At 36.4% G+C, this 24,138-nt stretch overlaps 1 protein-coding gene across 2 annotated transcripts in view; it reads right to left on the bottom strand.

The window, feature by feature from the left end:
* The window catches only part of LOC128994846 (protein SCAI-like), a 71,927-nt gene that overhangs the window by 5,070 nt on the left and 42,719 nt on the right, over positions 1-24,138 (bottom strand). For both annotated transcript variants that reach the window (XM_054419659.1, XM_054419660.1), the window contains exons 8-15: positions 23,707-23,826; positions 22,014-22,173; positions 19,319-19,405; positions 18,460-18,550; positions 17,826-17,980; positions 16,906-17,076; positions 9,894-9,994; positions 8,740-8,844 (exon numbers count right to left, since the gene is read on the bottom strand). In XM_054419659.1, coding sequence (XP_054275634.1) covers positions 8,740-8,844; positions 9,894-9,994; positions 16,906-17,076; positions 17,826-17,980; positions 18,460-18,550; positions 19,319-19,405; positions 22,014-22,173; positions 23,707-23,826 — 990 coding nt within the window. The remainder of the gene's footprint in view (positions 1-8,739; positions 8,845-9,893; positions 9,995-16,905; positions 17,077-17,825; positions 17,981-18,459; positions 18,551-19,318; positions 19,406-22,013; positions 22,174-23,706; positions 23,827-24,138) is intronic.

Raw genomic sequence — 24,138 nt, 5'->3', positions numbered from 1 at the left:
GTTGTACTATGTTGTATATGTTGAACTATGTTCTTTTTGCTTTTGCTACTTCAAGCATGTTAATTGCTTCATTAAACGAAAAAGTCTGTCCAGCACCTTGTGAGAGCATTGTTAGGGATTGGATTTCACAGAAGAGAACCTCGTAATTACCATAATATATTGTTTAGAAGTACACAGTAAACATACATAAACCTACTCCCCTCTACTCCAAAACGCGCGTTACAACGCTCACATGTGTACGGTTCCATTAGAACCTTCGTAACTCGAAGCGCGCTGCTAGCACGCGTTGCTCGATGAACCTCCCAGGTGCGCGTAGGAACGCATGTTGGCCAAAGCACTGGCGCTGTATGTGTACATTTGATTGCTGTGTTTCTAAGACGCGTGTTGCAACACGCGACACGTAACGCACGTTGCAAGATTCAAGATTCAAGATTCAAAGAGTCTTTATTCACACAGTACAAATTTTCGTACATGAACAGTGTCTATTGTTACTTACTACCTAAATTAGCAATAAGAAACATTTAAACAAAATACTATAGGCTACATTATTTTAAATTTAAATTACTATAATCTTCTATTTTGTAAGGTGCAAGGTCAAGTAAGAATGCCTTCAGTTTTTTCATATAAATTTAGATTTGTCTTTTTCGTTTTTTAAAAAACTAGGAAGTTTTCTAAAAAAATAGTTTCCAATATAAGAAGGTTTATTTTTAAAAAGTTCCAGTCTTGGTTTTTCTTTAGCTAAATAATTTTTACCCCTTGTATTATAATTATGCACAGGCAATTCTTGAATCTCAGCAATATTTAAAAAATATTTAATTGTTTCAAAAATATATAAGGCGTGAACTGTAAAAATGCCCATCCCTTTAAAATAAGATTTGACGGACTGGTTATATTTTAATTTATGTATTATCCTGATTGCTTTTTTTTGTATTTTCAAAATCTTTTTTAAATTCTTTTTCTTTGTCCCACCATAAATACTAATTCCATAGTTAATATGTGATTCAATATGAGCATGATATATCATTTTAAGGACTGATCCTTCACAGAGATATGACATTGTTCTTAGGACGAATATACCAGAATTTAGTTTTTTTATTAAATACTCAATATGTTTATTCCAGCTTAAATCCTCATCTATTATCAAACCCAATAGTTTTGAGGTTTGAACTTGAGCAATGGAATTTGTATCTATATCTAACTTTATACTTATATCATTTTTGTCTCTTTTTGTTTTGAAAAGAATGAAATTAGTTTTACTAGTATTAAGTACTAAATTATGGTCTTTTAAAAACTGATTCAGACTTTTTAATTCTAATTTAGCAGACACTTCTAAATCAGTTAGGGATTTCCCAGTTGTGTTAAGATTAATATCATCTGCATATATACTTATCTTACTACCTGCGTCTTTTAGAGAATTTGGAAGATTTTTAAGGTAACATATGAATAAAAGAGGACCAAGAATCGATCCCTGTGGGACACCAGATGATATCTTTGATAAATTAGATCTTGTTTTTTGGATGATGTTATTTTTTGACAAAGTTGATATTTCCACAAATTGGTAACGTTCCTCTAAGTATGATTTAAACCATTTGAGAGTGACTCCTTTAATACCCAAATTATCAAGTTTAGCTAGATGGTGGTCTACATTATCAAATGCCTGGGACATGTCCATGAAGATGCCAGCTGAATTTAAACCCTTATCTAGTGAATTTATCACGGCTTCAATGAAACTAACCACTGATGTAACAGTTGATCTACCAGCACGGAAACCATGTTGTTCATTATCAATTAGATCATTCTGGCTCAAGAAACTGTTCAACCTGTTGTACACTGCCTTCTCATATACCTTTGATATTGCCGGGAGAATTGACACTGGCCTGTAGTTTGAAATATCTTTATTAGAGTTTTTCTTATAAACGGGTACCACTCTAGCAATTTTAAGCTCATTTGGAAAAATTCCTGTTACAAATGATGAGTTAATTAGATGCATTAAAATGAATTTAATCTCCTCTTTCACCTATTTTAACATTATTACTGATAAATCGTCATAGCCAGATGTTGTTTTATTTTTTAAAGATTGTATAATAGTTATTATTTCGGTATCAGTTACTGGTTCGAAATACAATTTTGTATGCCATATATTTTTTGAAGAGGTGTCTGATGTAGTATTACAAAATTTTGTATGTAACGTTGAGGATTTTGTAAAAAATGAGTTAAAATTATTTGTTATTTCTTTTGGATTGTTAACTATCTTATTGTTAACTTTTAATGACATATTTTCCTGTTCTTTTTGTTTTTTGCCGTTAAAGACTTCCTTGTTAATAATTGACCACGTTGTTTTTGAAATGTTTGATGAACATTTAATTTTTTTGTTATAATATTCTTTTTTTATTTTTAAAAGATCAAATTTAAATTTTCTTTGACGAGTTTTAAGCTCTTTGCACTCTTTATCTTGATCTCTTGCACACTTATTTAGCCTAACAATAGTTTCCCTCTCTTCTCTTAACCTAGTATTCATCCAGCAATTCTTTTTGGAGCCTGTTCTAACAGTAATTTGTGGAAAGCACTCATTAAAATAATAAAAAAAATTCTGATGGAACTTAGAGTACTTAAATTCAATAGGAGACATGTAAATTTCCATCCAATTCTCATCTTTCAGTTTTGATTTAAACAAATTGATGTTTTCTTGGCCAAGATTTCTACAAGTTTTTACTATGGATTTTTTTTGTCATGATCAAGGGTAATATTCATCTCAAGTACCTGACCATCATGGTCTGACAAACAAGTAATTAAACCATATACATACATCTGTACATCAGTAATATTAGTTAAAAAATTATCAATAGAGGATTTGGAATTTTTAACAACTCTTGTGGGAAAGTCCACCAAATATCTCATGCTGTGGCTTTTTAGCATGTTTGAAAACTGTTTAGGCTATAGGTGTGTTTTTTATCCAATACATTTATATTAATGTCCCCAGCTACAATTATATTTTTACAAATTCCTAAGAGCCTGTCAATCACAAAACTAAGTTTATCTAAAAATAGTTTACTGCTTGCGCTTGGGGAACGATAAACTCCTAATAGTACAAACTGATAATTGTTGGTACAACAATTGGTACAACAATTGTTGGTGGCAACACTCCCATGTGTACAGGGTCTAAGACTGGATACGTTTGACTTGTTTATTTAAGGATGGACAAAGTTAGTCTCCATAGACAATAGACAATAGACAATAGACAAAATCTTTATTGAAATATTCCTAGAGAACATTCATGCGTCAGGTACATAAAATGTACAGTATGTACGTAAACTATTACAGTAATTTGCAATTACAATTAGAATTTTTTTCTTCTTTTTCTTATTTTTTTCATGGTAGCTTATTGTTTAAGAATTCATCCTCAGAGTAGAACGGCCAGTCCATAAGCCATGTTGTCAGGTGCTTCTTGAACAGATTGGGTTGTTCTCTCTTGAGGTGCTCTGGTAGGTTGTTAAAGTACAGAGCATCTTTGTAGGATGGTTTCTTCTCGTACAGACTCAGATGGTGTTGTGGGAGGGAAAAATTGGCGGCATGTCGTGTGTTGTGCTGGTGTATGTCTCTGTGTCTTGGCTGGGCTGTTTTAGTGGTGTGGATAAGACTAACTTTGTCAATATACAAGACTGTCAGTGTCCATAAAAGAATATCTGTGTTCATGAACAAGACTATCAGTGTCCATATACAAGACTGTCTGTGTCCATACAGGGTGAATAACAAGTCAAGACCCCCCCATTTCATATTTTTCTGAGTAAATACACAGATGTTTTTGATGGTGGGCAGTTGGTAATTGGAAGGCTGTGGTAATGGTGAAAGGCGAAGTTGAGAGCAAGTGCCCGGTGTGTTCTAAATTGTGTTTAGATAACGAAAAAACCCTTCTCTGCGATGGTTATTGCGTTTCGTGGCACCACGCTAGATGTGTGAATATATCTGCGAAAATATTTAACGATATCAGGAAGATTGAAGAGCATGTTAAGTGGTTTTGCAGTCCCTGCACTAAAAGGATCAAGGACCACATTGTGCATGACGAACCTCCGCTGACAAACTTGATTGGTGAACTTAACGACATGAAAAGTAAGGTAGCAGCTTTCCATAAAATAGGACTAAACCTTGAGAAGAAAATTAATATTCTTATAACGAATAGCATTAAGACTAAGGTTGGACTAAATCAAATTATGGATTTACACAAAGTTGAGGTTAGTTCTATGCAGGAAACAGACATGTTAGATTCAAGTCAGAGAATAGAAGTTACGATGACGTCACCAGCAGACATCGACAACATGACAGCTACAAATTTGCCATTGGTGGATGCAAACGAAGATGAAATTCAAGTACCAGTGAATCTACAAATAGACTCTGGACGGGAACTGAAGGAAAAAAGGAACCGAAACGGACTCATGTTTTCGGAACGGAGTGAAGCTGAAGCTGTAGTTGAAACCGATGTTGGACAGATAAAAAGTGGAAATGAACCTTTACCAGGAATTGAAACTGAAACTGCAAGTCATCGTCATGAAATTGAGATGTACGAAAACAGTGGAATGAGGAATATCAATGGTAATAAATCAATATCGACCAATTCTCGAGTCTCCTATTCTAATGTGGTGAAAAATCATTTTAAATCAAGACCAACTGATTCAGAAAGAACTAGGCCTACGCAGAACCTCAACCACGGGAACAAGCAGAAGCTAAACTCTGTAATAATAGGGACGAGCGGCGCTGCTGATAACCTCAAGTCTGTGCGTCAGAAATCATTTTTCTTTGTTTCAAGAGTTTCACCAGATGTGTCATGTGACTCAGCACTTGAACTTCTTGGCTTCTAAAGGTGTTTCAGACAGTGAGTGCATCCAATGAAAAACTCGCCACAACTCCTATTGCTCGTTCAAAGTGGGAGTTCCTTTAGATGTAGCTGGTGAGATATTGGACCCTAGCTTTTGGCCTAGGGGAGTGTTGGTGAGAGCATTTCTGCCATCGAGTCGGGAGCCTAGGGGGGAACGAGTAACTAGGAATTATCCTTTTTTAGGACGAACATTTCACCGAACTGTGACAACATAAGTCTAAGCCAGAGAGGTCTAGGCTTAGGCATTAAGCAACCTAATGAAAATTCTCGTGTAAGCCTAGGTACACACACAGACAATATTGACTCTAACCTACACCAACATTCTGTGACCATTGCAAATCTGAATGTCCAGTGTCTTAGGACTAAGTCTGCCCTAGTTTCCTTATTTGTCAATGAAGTGGATTGCGATTTTTTGTGCATAACTGAACATTGGTTAGATAGAGTTGAATGTGACTTCTACAATTGCCTTGATAAACTTCAATTAGTAAGTGCCTACTGCCGTACAGAACACAAAAATGGGGGAGTGGAAATTTTTGCGACTGCTGCTTTCACTTATAAGAATATCGATCTGACCAGATTTTGTGTTGAGCTAGTTCTCGAACTGACGGCTATTGAGATAGTGGATATTTCCACCATCCTAATATGTGTATATAGGTCTCCTGACGGAGCTTTTGAATCTTTTATCTACCAGCTCGAACTCTGCCTCGACTATCTTAGCAGACTCTGTCCGAGGAAACTTGTTATCTGTGGGGACTTTAATGTTCACCTTGAGCGCCCAATCTAGGGAGGAAGCTACTTTTGTCAACTTATTGCGAAGCTACGGCCTCTATGTAACTTCGAGACTTCCAACCCGTGGACTGGCTTGTTTGGATGCAACAGCCACTAACATAGACTCCTGGGACTACGAGGTAAAGGTGGTGAGTTCTGTGGTTGCCGACCATGATGGAGCAGTTCTCTTGAAGATCAAGGCTGATGAGGTAAGGTCAAATACTTCCTATGCAGATAAGAACGTAGCCACTAAGAGATTTATTGATAAGGATAACCTGCCTTTGCTCATAGACGAATTAAATATCGTGGACTGGAACTGTTTAGGCCTACAACTCACTACAGAGCCTAATACTGCATTCAGGTTATTTCTCGACTTGATCCAGGATAAGTTTGATGTAGTGTATCCGGTGAAAATCTATAAACTTGGTAGTAAAAAGACTAAATGTACAGCCATTGACAAATCCTGGTACTCCTCAGACCTTAGGAAATTGCGTTCCTTAGTGATCTTAGTGCACGATCATTACAAACTTGCTGTTGACCTAAATCAAAAAGTTAAATTCTTTGCTCTATATTCTAAACTAAAGAAAGACTACAGTGCTAAAGTTAAGGAATCAAAGAAAGTCAGCAATGTAAACAAAATATTGAAGGCGTCCAATACTTGTAAGGCTGCGTGGGATGTCGTAAATGAGCACAGGAGGTCCAGCCCTAGCCCTAAGATAACTGCGTCCCCTGATGTTTTCAATGACTATTTTGTCAGGATAGCTGATGATATCATCAACAACCTCTCCTTGTTGCAGCATGAAGATCCGGTTGCTGCAGTCACTGATTATGCCACTAACCACACACTAACAAGTTGGACTGAGGTGAGTGAACGTTATATTATAAGTTTAGTGAAGGGCTTCAAAAACTCTGACAGCCAAGATGTAAATGGTATCTCCTGTTCTATACTTAAAGGTATTATACATCTGACATGTACACCGCTAACTAAGCTAGTTAACTTGTGCTTACTAAAAGGGTCCTTTCCAGATGTCCTAAAAGTTGCTAGGACCATTCCAATCTTTAAAAAGGGAGATCCCTCAGATCCGTCTAACTCCCGCCCCATATCTATCTTTCCGGTGCTCTCTAAGGTACTTGAGACTGTGATGAAGAGGCAGCTAATTAAATATTTTGAAAGTAACAACTTGCTTTCGGATGCCCAGCACGGCTTCCGAAGTGGGCGCTCAACTACTACAGCCCTAATGAATCTGACTGATCTCTTCTCAGATGCCTTTGAGTGCAATGACTCAGTCATGCTGAGGTTATGCGATCTGAGTAAGGCGTTCGATGTTGTTTCCCACAACATCCTTTTAGGGAAACTGAAAAAATATGGTATTGGTGGTACAGTGTTGTGCTCTTTGCAGAATTATTTAGAAAATCGTAGGCAATTTGTATCAGTGAACGGAGTGTCCTCAAATGTCCAGGTTGTTCCCCATGGCGTTCCTCAAGGTTCGGTGTTAGGCCCTCTACTGTTTAGCATCATGATAAACGACCTTTGGCTAAACGGCTGCACCCTCCTCTTTGCAGACGACACCACCCTGGTGACTAGAGGGAAGGACATTAACCTGTTGAGGGATACAGCGGACGAGTTGTTTGTTGAGGCTAAGTCCTGGTTTATTGCTAATCGCTTCAAAATAAATGAAGAAAAGACTCAATCTTTGATGTGCACCCTCAAGTCGAGGACTGATCATGAGGAAGCTGTGAAGTTGCTTGGGTTTTGGCTGGACTCTAGGCTAAACTGGTTTAACCACATTGATAAGGTATGCGTTAGGTTATCCAGAGTTCTCTATCTGCTAAGGAAACTCCGAGATGAAATCACTAAGACCTATCTGGTAACCATATACCATGCCTTATTTCATAGCCATTTGATGTACGGAATAGTGCTCTGGGGACACTCCCCTGCATGCCATGAAATACTTCTGCTACAAAAAAAAGCTGTGAGGGTGATAACATCTAAAGGCCCAAGAGAACATTGCCGACCCATCTTCAAAGAATTGGGAATCCTCACAGTGGTGAGCCAGTACGTACTTAATAGTCTGGTCTTGCTAAAGGAAAACCTAAGTGATTTTGTGACCCGAGGTGATAGGCATGAGTATGGAATAAGAAGGGCCCATGACCTGGATATGCCTCGCTGCCGCTTGAGCCATACCTTAAGGAGATACCCCCGATCGGCTATCAAAATCTACAACTCCCTTCCAAACCACCTAAGGAACCTTGACGGTACAGCGTTTAAGTCCGAGCTGAAGAACTTGCTCACAAATAGGCCCCTGTATAGTCTTGACGAGTTGTCAAATGATCCTTTGATGCCAGGTTGAGAAATAGACACGCTTACCACAGCTTAAGTTTCAAGTTTTAAGTTTTACGATACTTTGTAAAACAAGTTTTGTATATAATAATTTTGTAAATATTAGTATAACGACGCAATCTATCCGATATACTTCGGTCAAAGATTAAGACAACAAGTATTCAAGTAAGATGGTTGTGCAAACTTAGCAGGAAGTTTAATTTTATAATAAGAAGATTATGATAAAAATGTAATCTTGGTAATATTGGCTACTACTTTGTATAGAGAAGAGATAGGGAACTCCGGTTTTCACCATTCTTTAGCCAGCCAAAGAATTTTTAGACGTCGACATGTTCTGATACATTGCATCGCTATATAAGCTATATTATTCTTATATCTTATTATATCAACCTTTAAACATTACCAACTTCATTTTAAACAGTATGATTTAAATTAGATTTCTATAAATATTAAGTTAAAAAAAAAAAAAAAAAAAACTGTCTTTATGACAGTACGTATCTATCATGTTCTTGATCCGGATCCGAATTTTTCACGATCCGGATCCGGTACCGACATTTTCTTGGATCCGTCCATCACTAATGTATATGAATGTTAAGTGGCACCAATGAGACCCAAACCTACAAAATCACTGTAGTTACACAGTTTCCGTCTTGCTACCGACCGAGCCACCCACTCACCAAATAAAACTACACTTGCAATATCCTCATGAAACATAATTTAGAGACAGTTACATTAATAAAGTTGTTGAGTTTTCATTTACCTCAAGGTGTGACGCCAGATCCAGCACCAGATGTTGCAGGGCCGGATGTTCTAGCAGGTCGGCGTCTGGCAATGGTGGCTGACACCGCGGTCTCAGCTGCCTTCCCTGCACAACACATGCCATTCTGATTAATGATCTTTAGTTAGTTTGGTCATTTATCCATTAACTTAGCTTATTTTTTATGCCTTCCCCTCTTATAATGAATACAAATGTCCAAATAATTTGAAAAAGTTTTTGGTGGACACAAAGATCGAGGGTGTGCAAAAAGTAGGTAAATGTCTGACTTGAGGTGCAACTCACAAAGAGACCACCCATCCGACAACTTCCACCAGACCTGTCCAACGTTAATTTTATATGTCTTTTCCTATCAATCTCTGCCAGAGACCTGCTCAAGAGTTGCACATCAGACCTGATTGAGACAGGACTTAAAGCTTAAATCTACTGTGTTGTCTTCTGGCAAAAAAAAAAAAAAAAAAAACACCAAGTAGTAGTCTAGGCCGTTGATCAGACCTAACAGTCTACTGTGCTATACTCTGTTCGCAAAATTTAGGCGGTTTGAGGGGAAGTTCCACACCACTTTTTTCTGCTTAATGTATGTTGCAGCTGATTGAAAGTATACCTTTTAGCAGAGTTTTTGTTGAGTCACACTCTCATAGATAGTTAGGTAAGTGGAAGTCTGTAATATTAACCTTTAAGGCTTAAATAGTCAAAACCAAATCCATATATTAATAGGCAAGCAGGTTTCATTAAAACCTTTTTTCTCAGCTCGTGTGCATCGTATGGAAAACCTATGCATACTGTTAGAAAGATATTTTCCTGTAGAAGTGCAGTAAAATAGGCTCAAAAATAGACACAAAAAATGAGTTTGAAATTTAAAAAAAATTAACATGGGTTTTCACATGGGATGTCATGCTGGTGACGAAATAACAACAAAATATAAACAGAAAATCAAAACAAATAGAAGCAATTCCAATCACATATTTTATTTACAGCGTGGGGTGAAAATATAGAGGTTTGCACAATATACATATAATTTGGTCGAGTTGTCGACCACGAGGCGACCACTAGTATGTATAAAAACACACTTCTTTGGTAGACTTATGAAATAAAAAAAATGTTCCATCAAGTATTAAAATAGTTTGAGTGATTCTGACCTTGAACGATCTATGAAGATGTAGGACGACGTGACAGAAGACAAATCTCAATAGCAGTAATCTTAAGAAATCGTCTCCAAAGAATTGAAGATATGCTGGGTCTGAAATGTTCAAAACATGCTATAAAAACCTGTTTAGTTTTACTATCATTATTCAACTGAAATATTTATTAGATTTCATAATTTAATACTGTGTTTGACTGGACCTATATCCATAAAAAACAAACTACAACAGTTAAGTAATTCTCCATAAGAATAACATAGGAATTTTAAACTTATTTTTTTTTTCATTTTCTCTGTGACCATTAATTTGTAAAAGAACACTTCAAGTTAGGGCCTACTAATTTTTTTTTTTTAGCCCTACAAAATGGATTGAAGAGAAATTAGGAAATGGTATGTTTTTAATGAACAAAAATGAGAAAACCCAATTTAAAAAAAAAAAAAAAAACATACGATTAGAGATTTATTTGGATTAAATTATTATTTAACTCTATCGCTCTTTTTGTTCCATACAGGATTCCATTCTAAATTTGAAGACTAAATTTACATAACAGTATAACTCTAACCATCCGAATCATTTGGGACTTGGGACCATGGGACTGTATCCCAGTTGATCGCAAAAATCGATTACGATGTTTACGGCACCACGGGAGATGGTGATGATGTCTACATGACCAAGAGAGATTTTCAATTTTGCCGCGATCACGGCTTCTGTACGATTTGTATTGCTGTGGTTTTAAATGATTTCTGAAAGGGATTCTGATAATCGGTGATTACGTTAGTTAGAGTTTGGATAGTTGGAGTTCTACTGTACTAATAATTAGAGGTGTGCGGATATCCGAAAAATCGGGTCGGATTCGGTTCGGTTCCGATATCCGTATCCAAACCGAGCCCAAATTCGATATCCGACACTATCCGTTATATATCCGACTTTTTCGGATAGACAATATATTTTGACGTTTTGGACAGAAAACTAAATCTCCATAACCACCATTAGTTTCCCAGGACAAAATTACAGCAATATGTTTCCAACGACCTCACAGCAAACGGCAAAGAAGCCGTATGATGCAATATCAATAACTAGTTTAGTCGTTATCGGCTGTTTTGCTTTACGATTAGATTCATCTGGACGAACAGACAGACATAAAGCAGAAAAGAACTACCATGGTCAAATGAAAGTCAACTCGTGCTTGTCTCCCTCCTGATACTAGGGGCACTGCGTAATAGTTTTTTTTACAGTACTGTTTCAAAGTAGAAAAATCTAGCCTACTACTGTGATGTTACGTAAACAATAGATTTAATGACGCGGGTATTTACGCGCGGGTAGTGAGTCAAGTAGGACCAGAGGGGGAAGGGGTGGGTAAGACCTTGAAGCTATAGACTTGCACTTGCACTACTTCCCTAAACCTAAAGGACTGGCCGGCGAGTGGTATTCCAATTACAGGATAAGATACGTTGTTTTTTGGGTATTCATTGCCCGGTTTGACTTTGGATTGTCTTACTGTGTAGACACTTTGAATAATAAAAAATAAAGTTAGAACTAACCACGATTATTTAGCATTGATTGTGTACATATTAAATGATTAAACGATAGGGACCATGGATATATACACACTTTTGTCGTGATTTTAATTTCAACATCAAAATACAATTATGCATCCGGTATTGCTGTTTCAGAAGAGAAGCCCGTTGATAAATTATAAATTGATATTCCCGTAGTTAAAAAGAATTATTTTATAAACCTATAAAACAAAATCATAAAATTTTACATAAAGATAACAAATAACAGAAATTGTAAAAAGGGTATAAAGATAACAACGTCATTATTCTTTCTCTTTGTTCTTCTTTTTTGGGTTTCCCTTCATCACGCATTCAACAAGTTGCCATGGTTACTAATCACCCATGTCGTTATCAGCTATTGTGACATAGCATACAGCAGGGGGTAAAACTTTACGAAAATCGGTTAATTTTTACCTATTATTTAATTACCAATGAATGTACTTTATTGGTATTTGGTACTGTATTAATAATCTGTCAAAATGGCCGATTTTTGTCAAATTTTACACCAAATTTATTGAAATTTCAAGGTGAATATTAACATAACAATTATTACCAAATATTTTTATTCATTTTTAAAAGATTGATTTGTGGTATTGGGTTCCCCACTGAGTGCAGCCGAGCGGCACTAATGAGGGTCGAACCTTCTTGGGGGTGAACAATAGACGGCTTATCAGACACCACCCTCCCCGGTTACCTCCCGCTATCTCCGCGTCCCGCCACCTCCGTGTACCGCTATCTCCGAATTTCAGAGTGACACCTATAATCCTCGGTTACTTCCTGCGTTAAGACTTTCCGTCCAAACCTAACCTAACCTAACTTAACCTAACCTAACCTAACCTGACCTAACCTAACCTAACCCACGGGTTAAATTTTCATTAAATCTTCCATCCACGGGGCTTCGCAGCCGTGGATGCAATGACAGCTAATAACGCAGGCAGTGACGGGTTTATAAGGGTCACTCAAGAATTCGGAGGTGGCGGGACAGATTTGGGTTCGAAGATGGCGGAACGCGGAGATAGCGGGAGCACACGCCCTCCCCAGTGGTCTGGAGAAAGCTTGTAAACAAACTATTGCACAAGCGTGACTTGACATTGGGCTGCTTCAACTATAATTTTGACAAATGAACTGTGATGTTTCAAAATCATAAACAATAATTTGGGACCATACTGCTTAACAATAATGGACTGCAATTAATTGTTGAACATACAATCCATTTTTAACAAACTAAGATTATACGATTCAAATACAATTATAAAAATTATCTTGGTATTTTACTTGGGGTAATGAAGTTAGGTATGTAGGCTAGTGTAATTCTCGGTTCATCAAGGTTCTACTGAATTATGTTTGGCAGTGAATAAGTGTAGAATGCAATTTATAAATTCAGGGATACACACCTTTTGCAGAGTTATAAAGCCTAATTGCCCAACATCAAATCGTGAGCTAGAGCCCAGCTTAGTGCATTAGTGATGTTTTCTAAACTTGGCAAACCCGCAAAATGCCACTTAAGGCCAATAATCCGTTCCAAAAACGTAAGGAAATGCAATGTGAAAATAAACTTGAGATCGAACTCCTTGTCTTGTGAGAACCAGGAAACAACATAAAACATAACCTCAATAGCCCAGGCAAATTAGACATATGCTCCCCAAAAAATCGTCTAAAGCTGGAAAGTGTTTTAATACCTTTTGGGGGTCCCAAATGAGAGTCCTGTGAGTTTGCGACGGATTCTGACGTCTGCTTAAGTTTTGGGAGTCGAAAAACTATGAAAATTGTGCACTTTTTTCAGTTTTTCGCTTATAACTCCTAAATAACGAATCCTACAAAAAATGTTGTTCAAAGGTCTCTTTTAGTACATTACATTCTGCGTCGATTGGTGTTAAATACGTCAAAATCGGCCATGCCGTTTAGCCACTGTAGCTTTTTAAAGTTGGATCATTTTCATCAACATGGCCAAAAAGTTGATTATTTGACCAGTTTTCGGCTTACAACTCCTAATCGACGCTTGCTATACAAAAATGCACCTGTAGTTAGTTTGGAAAACACAAAATTCTGCGTAATATGTTTTTTTACCAATCAATAATGGTAATTGATTGCTACCTACTTTGTATGGTCGCCATTTCTATGAAAAAAATATTAAAGTTAAAGTTGGAAAATTTTACTAAAATTAATATTCAATATTAATATTTTTTTCAATGAAATGGCGACCATACAAAGTAGGTAGCAATCAATTGCCATTATAGATTAGTAAAAAAAAACATATTACGCAGAATGTTGTCTTTTCCAAACTAACTACAGGTGCATTTTTGTATAGCAAGCGTCGATTAGGAGTTGTAAGCCGAAAACTGGTCAAATAATCAACTTTTGGCCATGTTGATGAAAATGATCTAACTTTAAAAAGCTACAGCGGCTAAACGGCTCGGCCGATTTTGATGTATTTAACACCAATCGACGCAGAATTTAATGTACTAAAAGAGACCTTTGAACAACATTTTCCGTAGGATTCGTTATTTAGGAGTTATAAGCGAAAAACTGAAAAAAGTGCAAAGTTTTCATAGTTTGTCGACTCTCAAAACTTAAGCAGACGTCAGAATCCGTCGCAAACTCACAGGACTCTTATTTGGGACTCCCAAAGGTATTAAAACACTTTCCAGCTTTAGACGATTTTTTGTGGAGCACTCCCTATATTTGATCTAATTTGCCTGGACTACAAGTAAACAAGCCCAAACGTTTGACATCAGTCCTGCTGAGCTAAGGTGTTGTGTGAAGATTTTGGCTGCTAGTGTACTTAATTCAAGCAACCTACTTTTGAAAATAAATGTTGTGAATTGTGATTTTCCTTGTCTTGTGAGAACCAGGAAACAGCATAAAACATTACCTCAAGTAAACAAGCCCAAACGTTTGACATCAGTCCTGCTGAGCTATGGGGTTGTGTGAAGATTTTGGCTGCTAGTGTACTTAATTCAAGCAACCAACTTTTGAAAATAAATGTTGTGAATTGTGATTTTCAAGAGAGAGAAAACTGTGGACTTGGCTAATTTTAAATTCTATAATTCAAAATTGTCATTTAAGTTTATTTACACAGCTTTACATTGTTTTATAGGTTGAAAATACATATGCAGCTTATTATTAACCGCGCCGAACTATCCGAATCCGAACCTCCCAATATCCGATCCGATCCGAACCGAGCCTCAACTATCCGATCAGAAATGAAATTTCACTATCCGCACACCTCTACTAATAATTAATCAAATTTCCTTTATTTATCTATAAGATAAATTTTAGTACACTGAATGGTACATAAGTAATCTATCCTAACAGAATGTGAATGGAACGTTGCTTATCAATCCTAGCAGAATGTGTACATATACAAACTACTTGCTGGACAAACAAATTGCCAAGGAGGTTAAAAATACATTTTCAGGGCAAAACTCTCTCTATCTAATGTCAACATGAATTTAATTGGAGAAGGCGCCGAAAGATCTACCCTGCTCAATCTGCTGAAGTCCTTTTCTTCACGACAACACAACCAACGAGGGGCCACTCCTGCGTCGACAATATAGCTGTAAGTAAACCTGAACACTTGGGATTATGAGGCCAGAGTCATTGAACATTTTGTCCCAGATCACTCTGCAGCGGTAATGTGATAGATGAATTCAAATGTGGTGAGTCCTCCTTTGAATTCTTGGCTTAGTAGTTATGTTTTTAACATTAGGAAACTTGACCTAAGCATGATAGACCTATTTTTAGTAGCTCTAGGTGAGATCAAATGATTTATCGTCCTAAAAGACGATGTAAATGATTTTTATGTGTTTTTTTTAAATAGGGAAATTATTTAATGTTTTTTCCCATCCAAGTCCAAGGTATATAGGCCCAGGGTGCCGAGGTCAAAATCTTGCCTCAACTGGTATACCCTTGAGTTGTTTAAGCTAAAGCAGAACATGCTTGCACTGAAGTACATGTTTATTGAGAACAACCAAGAGGTGGACAAAGCAGCCTACTTGGCCTCTAAAAATGTCTACAAACAAAAATTTTTTGATGCCAAGAAAGAGACAAAATGTAAATAAATATGGTTTCAAGAACTCAAACAGCCCCTTCTACGGACTTCTACGGTATGTCCACTACTTGGTTGAAACGGGTGATAGGACAAATCTCTCAACCGCTATTGCTAGTTCTGAACAACATCTTGAAGAGAGGACGTTTTTCCCCACAGCATCAAAATTTGAAAATTGCCAGAAATGTCCCCATTTACAAGAAGGTAGAGCGAGAAATATTAGACAGCATAGGCCCATTTCTATCTTACCAATCTTCGGTAAAGTCTTAGAGGCTCTAACGGCCAAACAGCTTTGTGAACACCTAGAGTCCAACAACCTACTGACGAAAGGTCAATTTGGATTCCGTAAAGGCCGGTCCACAATTCAGTCATGAGGCTTAATTGCAGGTTTGGTTGGCGAGGCATTTGAGGGGAGCATTAAGAAATAATCACCTTCAGCGATTGTCTGGCTCACTGAGAGCCTATCTTTGCCTGGCTGGGAATACTAACAGTGTTTGGTCACTATATCCTCACCTGCATAAAATACAACCTACTAAAATTACGTAATATTGAGGAGTTTCCTACCAGAGCAGCAACACATCATCGCAATTACCTTACAAAGCATCACAACCAACTGTCTTAGAGTTAGACTGTCAAGGACTCAGATGGCCTTTAGTAATGGAACCCCAACAATATATAATAAGTTGCCAAACTCCATCCTATTCCTCGACAAAAGGGTTCTCCTTAAGATACTCACTGCGTACTTTAAAAAAAAAGCCTACTACTCGCTGAAGGAGTATTTTGATGACCTTCTATTAGGCCTAGGCTGAACTACGCCTGTCCAGCATAGCTATTACAGTGGGTGGAACGGTAAGACCTGGACTCGGGACCAGTTTACTTTTTCATTTTGATGTCTCCAGGGCCAAAACCACTATTCCTTCAAATTTTAATGTATGTATATTTACATCTGTTAATGGGAAAACTGATATTACAGCCATTGTTTAGAGCTTAATAAAACAAACAATTTTGTATGATCAAGTGTTGTCGTACAATTGTTAAAGGTAACGGAGATTATGTCAGAAAAACTGTACATTTGAATACTCCTATGTTAATATTATGGAGAAAAAGAAAACTGTTGTACTAGATTACTTGTTTTAGGATGTTATTAAAATTTGCCAAATTATTTATTTCATCCTATAGTATAAACGTTTGGTGAAGAAAACACCTTTTACCTTTCCCGTAGCGGCAAACCTAAGCACTCGTTAAATCTAATGCTATTTAAATGGGGAATAAAGTATTTCTTGTTTATGGAAATATTGTAGTAAAAATTCAAAACAGACAAATTGAAATTCGCTTAGTCTGCGATTAGCTGCGGCGGGGTATGATCGAAATGAGTGAGCGTATTTCCAAGCGATGAGTACAATACCTATTCTACTACGTCCAAACAGTCTGCTGGCTTCGGTGACGAATCTGTCTATGAAGGACTGGCAGCGCTCCCAGTGGTGGATCGGCACAGTCAGGATATTGCAGATGAAACAGAACGCTGTCAGCGGACTGTGCAGGAACAATGTGAACAGGCTGCCGTTGTGCTGATGGTCTGTGGGGAAACACACAAAAATAATCTTAGAACACATTGGACATGTTTTGGGAGGGAATAGTTATTGATTTGAAGTTTTCTATTATTAAATTTTTTTAAACTAATTGTTTACTTTGGCCAAATTTTGATTAGCTAAGTTATATAGGTAGAAAAACTTAATGAAGGCAATCTGTAAGCAAATACAAAAATATTAAACAATACAAAATAAATATATGAGATTGTATAAGCCTGAAATACTTAGTGGTCTGACTACACCCATCCACCTAGAGATGGGCCTAGAGATGGGGGTTGTAGAGGGTCTTTGAGCTGTAAAACCTTATCATAAAATCTGTATTCAAAAGATTATATTTTAAAATCGATTACATCTTGAACAACCTTATCTATCTCAACTTAAATTGGATCCATAGAACTACATTGTATAAAACATTTAAAATCAAATAAAAAAAAATTAAACCACATTTTCATTTTCACATAAAATTTAACTAGTAGGCTACAAGTTAGACAACAAATCAGGTTAATATTACAATAACTTCATTTGAAAAGTAAATAAATCCCACTGTAAGACGTCTAGTTGTTAGCAATCTTATTGTGAAATGTTAACAAAAGTATTGTGAATAGTCTTCAATGCTTAAAGCATCTTTAATTAGGAGTTAAGAGCAAACAAAATCATAGAAGACTGATGAATCAACATAATCATTCCAGCTGACAACAAAATGTGCATGAAGCAAAACTCATACACATGAAATCACCTTGATAGTTTGGCGGAACATCTTGAGGCGACATGAGCACAACCATCGGCTGTCCAAAGTATCTGGGGATGTTTTGGAATACAAAGCTATTGTCCGAGTCTACGATTATGAAAAATGGCTTTCTTGTGAACGGGTACAGATCTCCTGGATACAGACTGTAAAAGAAACATGCTTCAGTGTTGATGTTCTAGTGTTTTGTTAAGAGGTGTGGGAACCTCATCATCATCTGGATTGAGGTCTGAGACACAATTTGCAAGAGCTCCAGCACTACCACTCTTCCAATTTTTTTTTTTTCAACTAAAATTGAATTTGTTTGTCATTTTACTACGGAGAAATTTTAGGAGTGATTGCAAATTGCAATTGCATTTTTATTTTCTCAATATGATTTTCAAGCACTTTTGAGACATTGAAATTGTGTATAAAGTAAAAGTGTGTTTAAGTGTACTGGTTAGTTATTCATGTCTAATTTAAAAATCCTCATTTTCACCATCCCTGCTGAGGAATAATGAACAAAATTCAAAATTGATATATAATATGTTTTTATTAAAGGGCAAAGATAATAATTTGTTACCACAAAAATGCAATCCATTCTGTCTATACAGAGGTAACCTAGTATTTCAATCAATTTACTGACCAATGCATTTCCTTGAGATGCATCCCTTTCTTGTTCGCATGGTCACTCTCCCTTTTACTGCTAGTGATTACTCCACCCAGGTCGTAGCCCACTGTAACAGACAAGTAAAATTACATCTGTACGTATGTCGCTTGAGTCAGTATATGAGCAAGACAGGTTCAGGAAACAGTGTAATCTGAAAGTCTACTGGGAGGACCTCCTTTATCCAACCTCGGTATAACCAACTCCACAGAGTGTCTGACCACTTCTTACTGTTCATTGTGCTTCCACTCGAGATGTCTCAGCATGATTACTAGTATTTCCATATTTCATTTAATTTTAAACATCATAAACATAAACTAGTTTTCAGGTACGTTTTAATAAGTATAAAAAATCTATTTAACAGAGTAAAGTATTTTATTTCTCTGGCCCCTGTTTTACGTTTATCTGACAATAGTGACAATTAAATGATCCTGTACCTGATGGCTTTGGTAAGAGTGATCTAGTGTAATAGGTTACTGATTCTAAAAAAAATTCGAAAAATGGTTAAATTAGTTTTTTTTCTAGACAAGTGAAATTGTGATTCAAGACATTAATTTAAAATCATATACTATAAATGAATAGTATGCCCTCACCAAGAACTAAATATGTCCTTACTACTTTGTCAATGTAATTTTTATAGAAGAATCTCAAACACATTTAAAGGAAAGTGGTCCAAACCTTACGAATTTTGTGGAGATAGAGCTTCTCGTATAAAATTCCGTTACACTTATCACTGTGCTAGCTACACACCCAAAAAAGGAACAAATTATCTAAATTTTATCATAATGTCATCCGATTTAAGAGAATCCCAAGAGGTATTAGAGTCTGTCCTACTCACTGTCCTCCGCATGTTTGTTGGACGAGAAGCAGCCGTCTGCAGAGATGTACAGCAACAGTGCTCCATTGGCAGGCAGCTCTTTGAACCCTGAAACATGAGTCCAGAATAAAATAAAATGTTTAATTAATAAAAAGACATAAAAGACATTGCTGTTAAGTAAAAAAAAACATTTTCAATTTCTTTCAACTTTTATTCCATTGATGAGAAGGCAGGCAAGATAGGATATCCTACACTGGTGGAAACAGGTACAGTAGGCCTATATGTATATTTAAATTCCTCTATGTTCTGGCTCGGAATTGTTTAGGTCTAGAGGGGGTCGCAGCATTATCACTTAAATAAAATCCATTAATGATTGGCGGTATTTGAACCCAGGACCAAAGTCCCACAAGCTATACCACAAGACCAGCTCGCTCCCCGAGTAGAAACATATATTAGGAATGTTAGGAGTACAATAGTTTTTTCATCACTTGGGTCCTTCAGTGAATCTTCTCTGTTCTCTTTTGCCCATTTCATTTCATTTCATTTATTTAGCCAAATCAACCAATTACAATTAGTGTTAGCTATGTCAAAATAAACTAAAAATGAACTGGAGTAAAACTAAAATACACAACTTCTTAGGTATTTAAAATTTGTAAGACTAAGTACAAATCTGTAAGACTAAGTTACAAAAGTTGTAATTGGTAGTACAAGTTGTGACTACCAGCCAAAAAATCCAAAAAATCCCGGACACTGTAAAATACTTTATTTAAGAGCAATCTCTTCACCACCCTCTTAAAAGTCTGGTGATCCTGCTCGGTCTTCAACGCCAGAGGGAGGCTGTTGTACAGCTGTGTAGCGTTGTACTGGAAATGATGTTGGAAGAATGAAATGGAGTGTTTGGGGATGGGAATGTTGTGAGTATTTCGGATTATGAGATGAATTATATTTTTTGTCATACTACGCACTTCTTTAAGCTAATTGAACCAGAAAATAATAGGCTAGTTTTTTTTTCATTTATTGTTTACCTTTAGAAATTAGCTCCCGAAATGGTTTCCATCAGGTTTTGCTATTATAATAAATAAAATAATAAATTCAAAATGTAAACAATTGAAATATTTAATATTTTTTGTTTTTGATGCGTCTAATGTTGATAATGGAGTGTTAGTTGAAAAAAAACAAATGAACAATGTAACACAATCTTAAACGCAAAAAAGTGTTATAACAATACAACAATTTATGTATTTAAAAAATTTGGTTTATCATTTCCGAGTTCGTTTGGCTTTTCTACCCTGGGGACTGATTTTCATGATTGAGGTCTCAAATTGAAGGTATGCATGCACGTACAGATTTCAGATCAAGCATTGTCATATATTCGTCATAAGTTCGTTGAAACTTTTGGTTTTAAAATAATTTTATCTATTATTTTAATTTTGATATTTTCATGTTTAAACTTTTATATCGCACTGCTTGTTTTACTTTATTTGAGCTGAAAGACTGTTCATATTGATGGTATGTTGTTACGCCATGCTTGATAATTTTGAGTATTTTAGTTAAGTTAGATTTGTTAAATTACTCTTGACGCCATTTCTGTATCTATGTATTATACTTTAATGAATAAAGTTATATGAAATGAAATTAAATATTTATCTACAGTCCCACTCTGCTTATACATAAACAAAATTTGCTCCCCATGTATTTCTTACAGAAGTCAAATTTGGTTTTTCTAATATTCTTTTCCGAGTTTGTTTGGCTCTTCTACGTCACTGATTTTCATGATTGAGATCTCAAATTGAAGAAGAAGGTATGCACAAACAGATTTCACATCAAGCATCAGCATGTATTTATCAACAGTTCCACTCGGCTTATACGTAAACAAAATTTGCTCCCCACGTATTTCTTATGGGAGTTCAATTTGGTTTTTTCTTTTCCGAGTTCGTTAGCCTCTTCTACCTCACCGATTTTCATGATTTAGTTCTCAAATTAAAATTATGCACGCACAGATTTCACATCAAGTATCGGTATTTATTTATCTACTGTGTTACTTGATCAAAAACATAAATTTGATTTATTTTCAAATTCTTACTTCAATTTAAGATATATTTCACAAAGTTATAATAGTATAATCCTATATATTTTGGTCTAAGAACCTTCATTGAAATACTGGCTTTAATTTAAGCTATTAGTTATACAAATTGGACGAGTGTCAAGCAAACGCAAGGTGAACAACCAACATAAAAACTATTTTTTTAAAGGTTTTCTATGATTTAAATCCTATAGCTTCAGTATTCTTTATCTTTTTTATATGTTTTGGACTCAAAAATAGGCCTAATTAGTAAATTATAGGCTTTCATTTGAACTACTGATCGTTTGAATCAGTTAAGTTCAAGATACTGTATTATTCAATCAAAAATCATAAATTTGATTATTTCTCGGATATGATATTTATTTTAACGCTGCGTAGCAGCAAGGGTCCTCTAGTATTTTTATTATTAGGGCTATTTTCATACACATTGTCTGCGAACAATCTTTAATCTCAGAAAATGTACAGCTGATGTCCTTGGAGCCAGCTGTTTATTTTTTAAACTGGGATAAAAAGAACTGCTTTAGTCAAGCAACCCATGGATTGAAGACTTCTGTTTTTGCAGTAGTATGGACAAATATTATAATTTTACATAGTTCCTAGCTGGTATATATGGGATAGTACATGTAGACTAACCTGAGGCCAAGAACACCATGACCTGACTGAAGGTAGGCTTGTAGAGCAAGTACTTGTGAGGATTCTCCCTCTTGAGAGGACGGTCTCCGTTCTCCTGACACCCCGTCACTACAGGATAGCCGACCCCTCCTTTCGTACTAGTCACTGAATAGCTTTTTTCCTGAAAACAAAAATTGGTTGGAAAATTATAATTATCACTATGAAGACAAAGTAAGGAAAAAGTCAAATATTTTTAAGAGTATGAGAAACAACAACGAGCTACTTTTATCAACAATAACGTTGTGTAGCGATTGCTACCAATTTGAAACGATTGAACTGGTGGGGTGTGTCTGTGGAATAATGGAAGAGTCGGGCACATATGTATAAAACTGTGACGCTCACGGCACAGTTGTACAATGATTAGCAATCAATTATCCAACGCTTGATAGGCCATCAGCTGCCCAAGATCACCTGATTTACCGCCAGGACTAATTTTGTAAGCCCAAAAGATTAAGGACAAGATGGGTCCAGTTTTATACCACCAACTTTGAGGGTTACTTTAGAGTAATTTGAGCTATTGACTTTCTTATCATTACTAGACAGGCTATATTCACAATCCACCATTTTCTCTATTGTGATTGGAGTTGTCTTGCTAAAAGTACACTGATAAACTACACTACGGTATAAATGTTAATCTGCGGCATGATCGAGGGCCACGTTTACCTCGGGGTGGGTCGCCGGAATTCTACCACTGGTAATTTACCGCCATGAAAAAAGTCTACGTCATTTTGATGTCAGAGGTCTGGGGGTAGATATCTGGCCACGAACTTTTAGGATGGATAAATTATTATTTATTTCAATCAACTCACATTTCACGGTTTACTTAACGGCTGTAATTAATAAAAATCTAAATAAACTTGACACCCGAATTTTACTAACGGAAAACTACCCCCGGAAATCCACCCCCAGTGGTCAAATCAGAAATGTCCAACCTCGGAATTCTACCCCTGAAATCAACCCCCCGTGGTCAGCTACGCTTCGTATCAGCCAAGATTCATTGTTGTAGTTGATTTTATTAATTGGTAACCTAACCTAATACTGGATACTAGAAGGTAATAATGATTAACCGAAGAGCAGTTGATTTACATAAACCAATTACAGAATATCAAGTAAAACAATTAATCTTGACCAATACGTAGAGTAGCCGACCACGGGGGGGGAAATTCCGGTGTCGGACTTGTCTCATTTGACCACAGGGATAGATTTCTGGGGGTAAATTTCTGGGGATAAATTTCCGGGGGTAAAATTCTGTGGTATGGCAAATTACTTTATAAGCAAACAAATACATGTTGATTATTTAATAATATTTTGGGGATAAATTTCCAGTCGCGGGTTGTTTCTCGACCGTGTATAAGCCCCGCCCCTCGTGACGTCAAAATTACGTAGGCATTTTTTTATTGGGGTTATTTCCGGGGGTATAATTCTGTTACCCCCTCGGCGCTAAACTAAACTGCTAGTGGAGCCACGTTGCATTTGAGGACGCTGCAGATTGTAGTTTGTATTCTGCTGCTAGTAGAGCCACCAACTGTTGCGTTTAGTGTGCTACAATTTGTTGCAGCGCGACAATCTACTGCAAGTGGAGTTGCAGGCTTATTGAGGATATTCAATACACTTTATTTGTATCTTGTGATTGATAAAGATTGTTTATTCTTACAAAAGGCACTCTTCCCGGGGCAGGCGACGCATCATAGATGTGGTTGAACTCGTCCTGAGGCTCTCTCTCCAGGGTTTGTAGCATTCTAAACATGTCCATGGTGAGCTCACTGAACTTGACCTGTCAAACACAAGCGTCAATAGAACCTTTCTCACTTCTCCCTAAGGCACTATGGTAAATTAATTACCATAGCCATTGATTTTTGATAGTAGTACACAACCCATTTATTGACCAGCTCTAACCATTAAAAAAATATATCTACAACATAGTTGAATGAGCCACTCAAAGAAAAAGCTACTGTCACAACTAATTTATGCTTTCAATACTTTGATAGTTGGATGTGACATAAAACATAAAAGATGCAATGGTTTATGAAAAATTGTATTTTCAGTTTGGCCTAGTTACAAAAGTTGGCCAAAGGACAGAAATTGG

Source organism: Macrosteles quadrilineatus, unplaced genomic scaffold (genome assembly GCF_028750875.1).
Source record: "Macrosteles quadrilineatus isolate MER2022 unplaced genomic scaffold, UCM_ALF_1.0 Scaffold_5__1_contigs__length_97177068, whole genome shotgun sequence".
In the NCBI taxonomy this organism is placed as follows: Eukaryota; Metazoa; Arthropoda; class Insecta; order Hemiptera; family Cicadellidae; genus Macrosteles; species Macrosteles quadrilineatus.
Note: the sequence above shows the minus strand (reverse complement) of the source record. Positions and strands in the feature narration are given on the sequence as shown.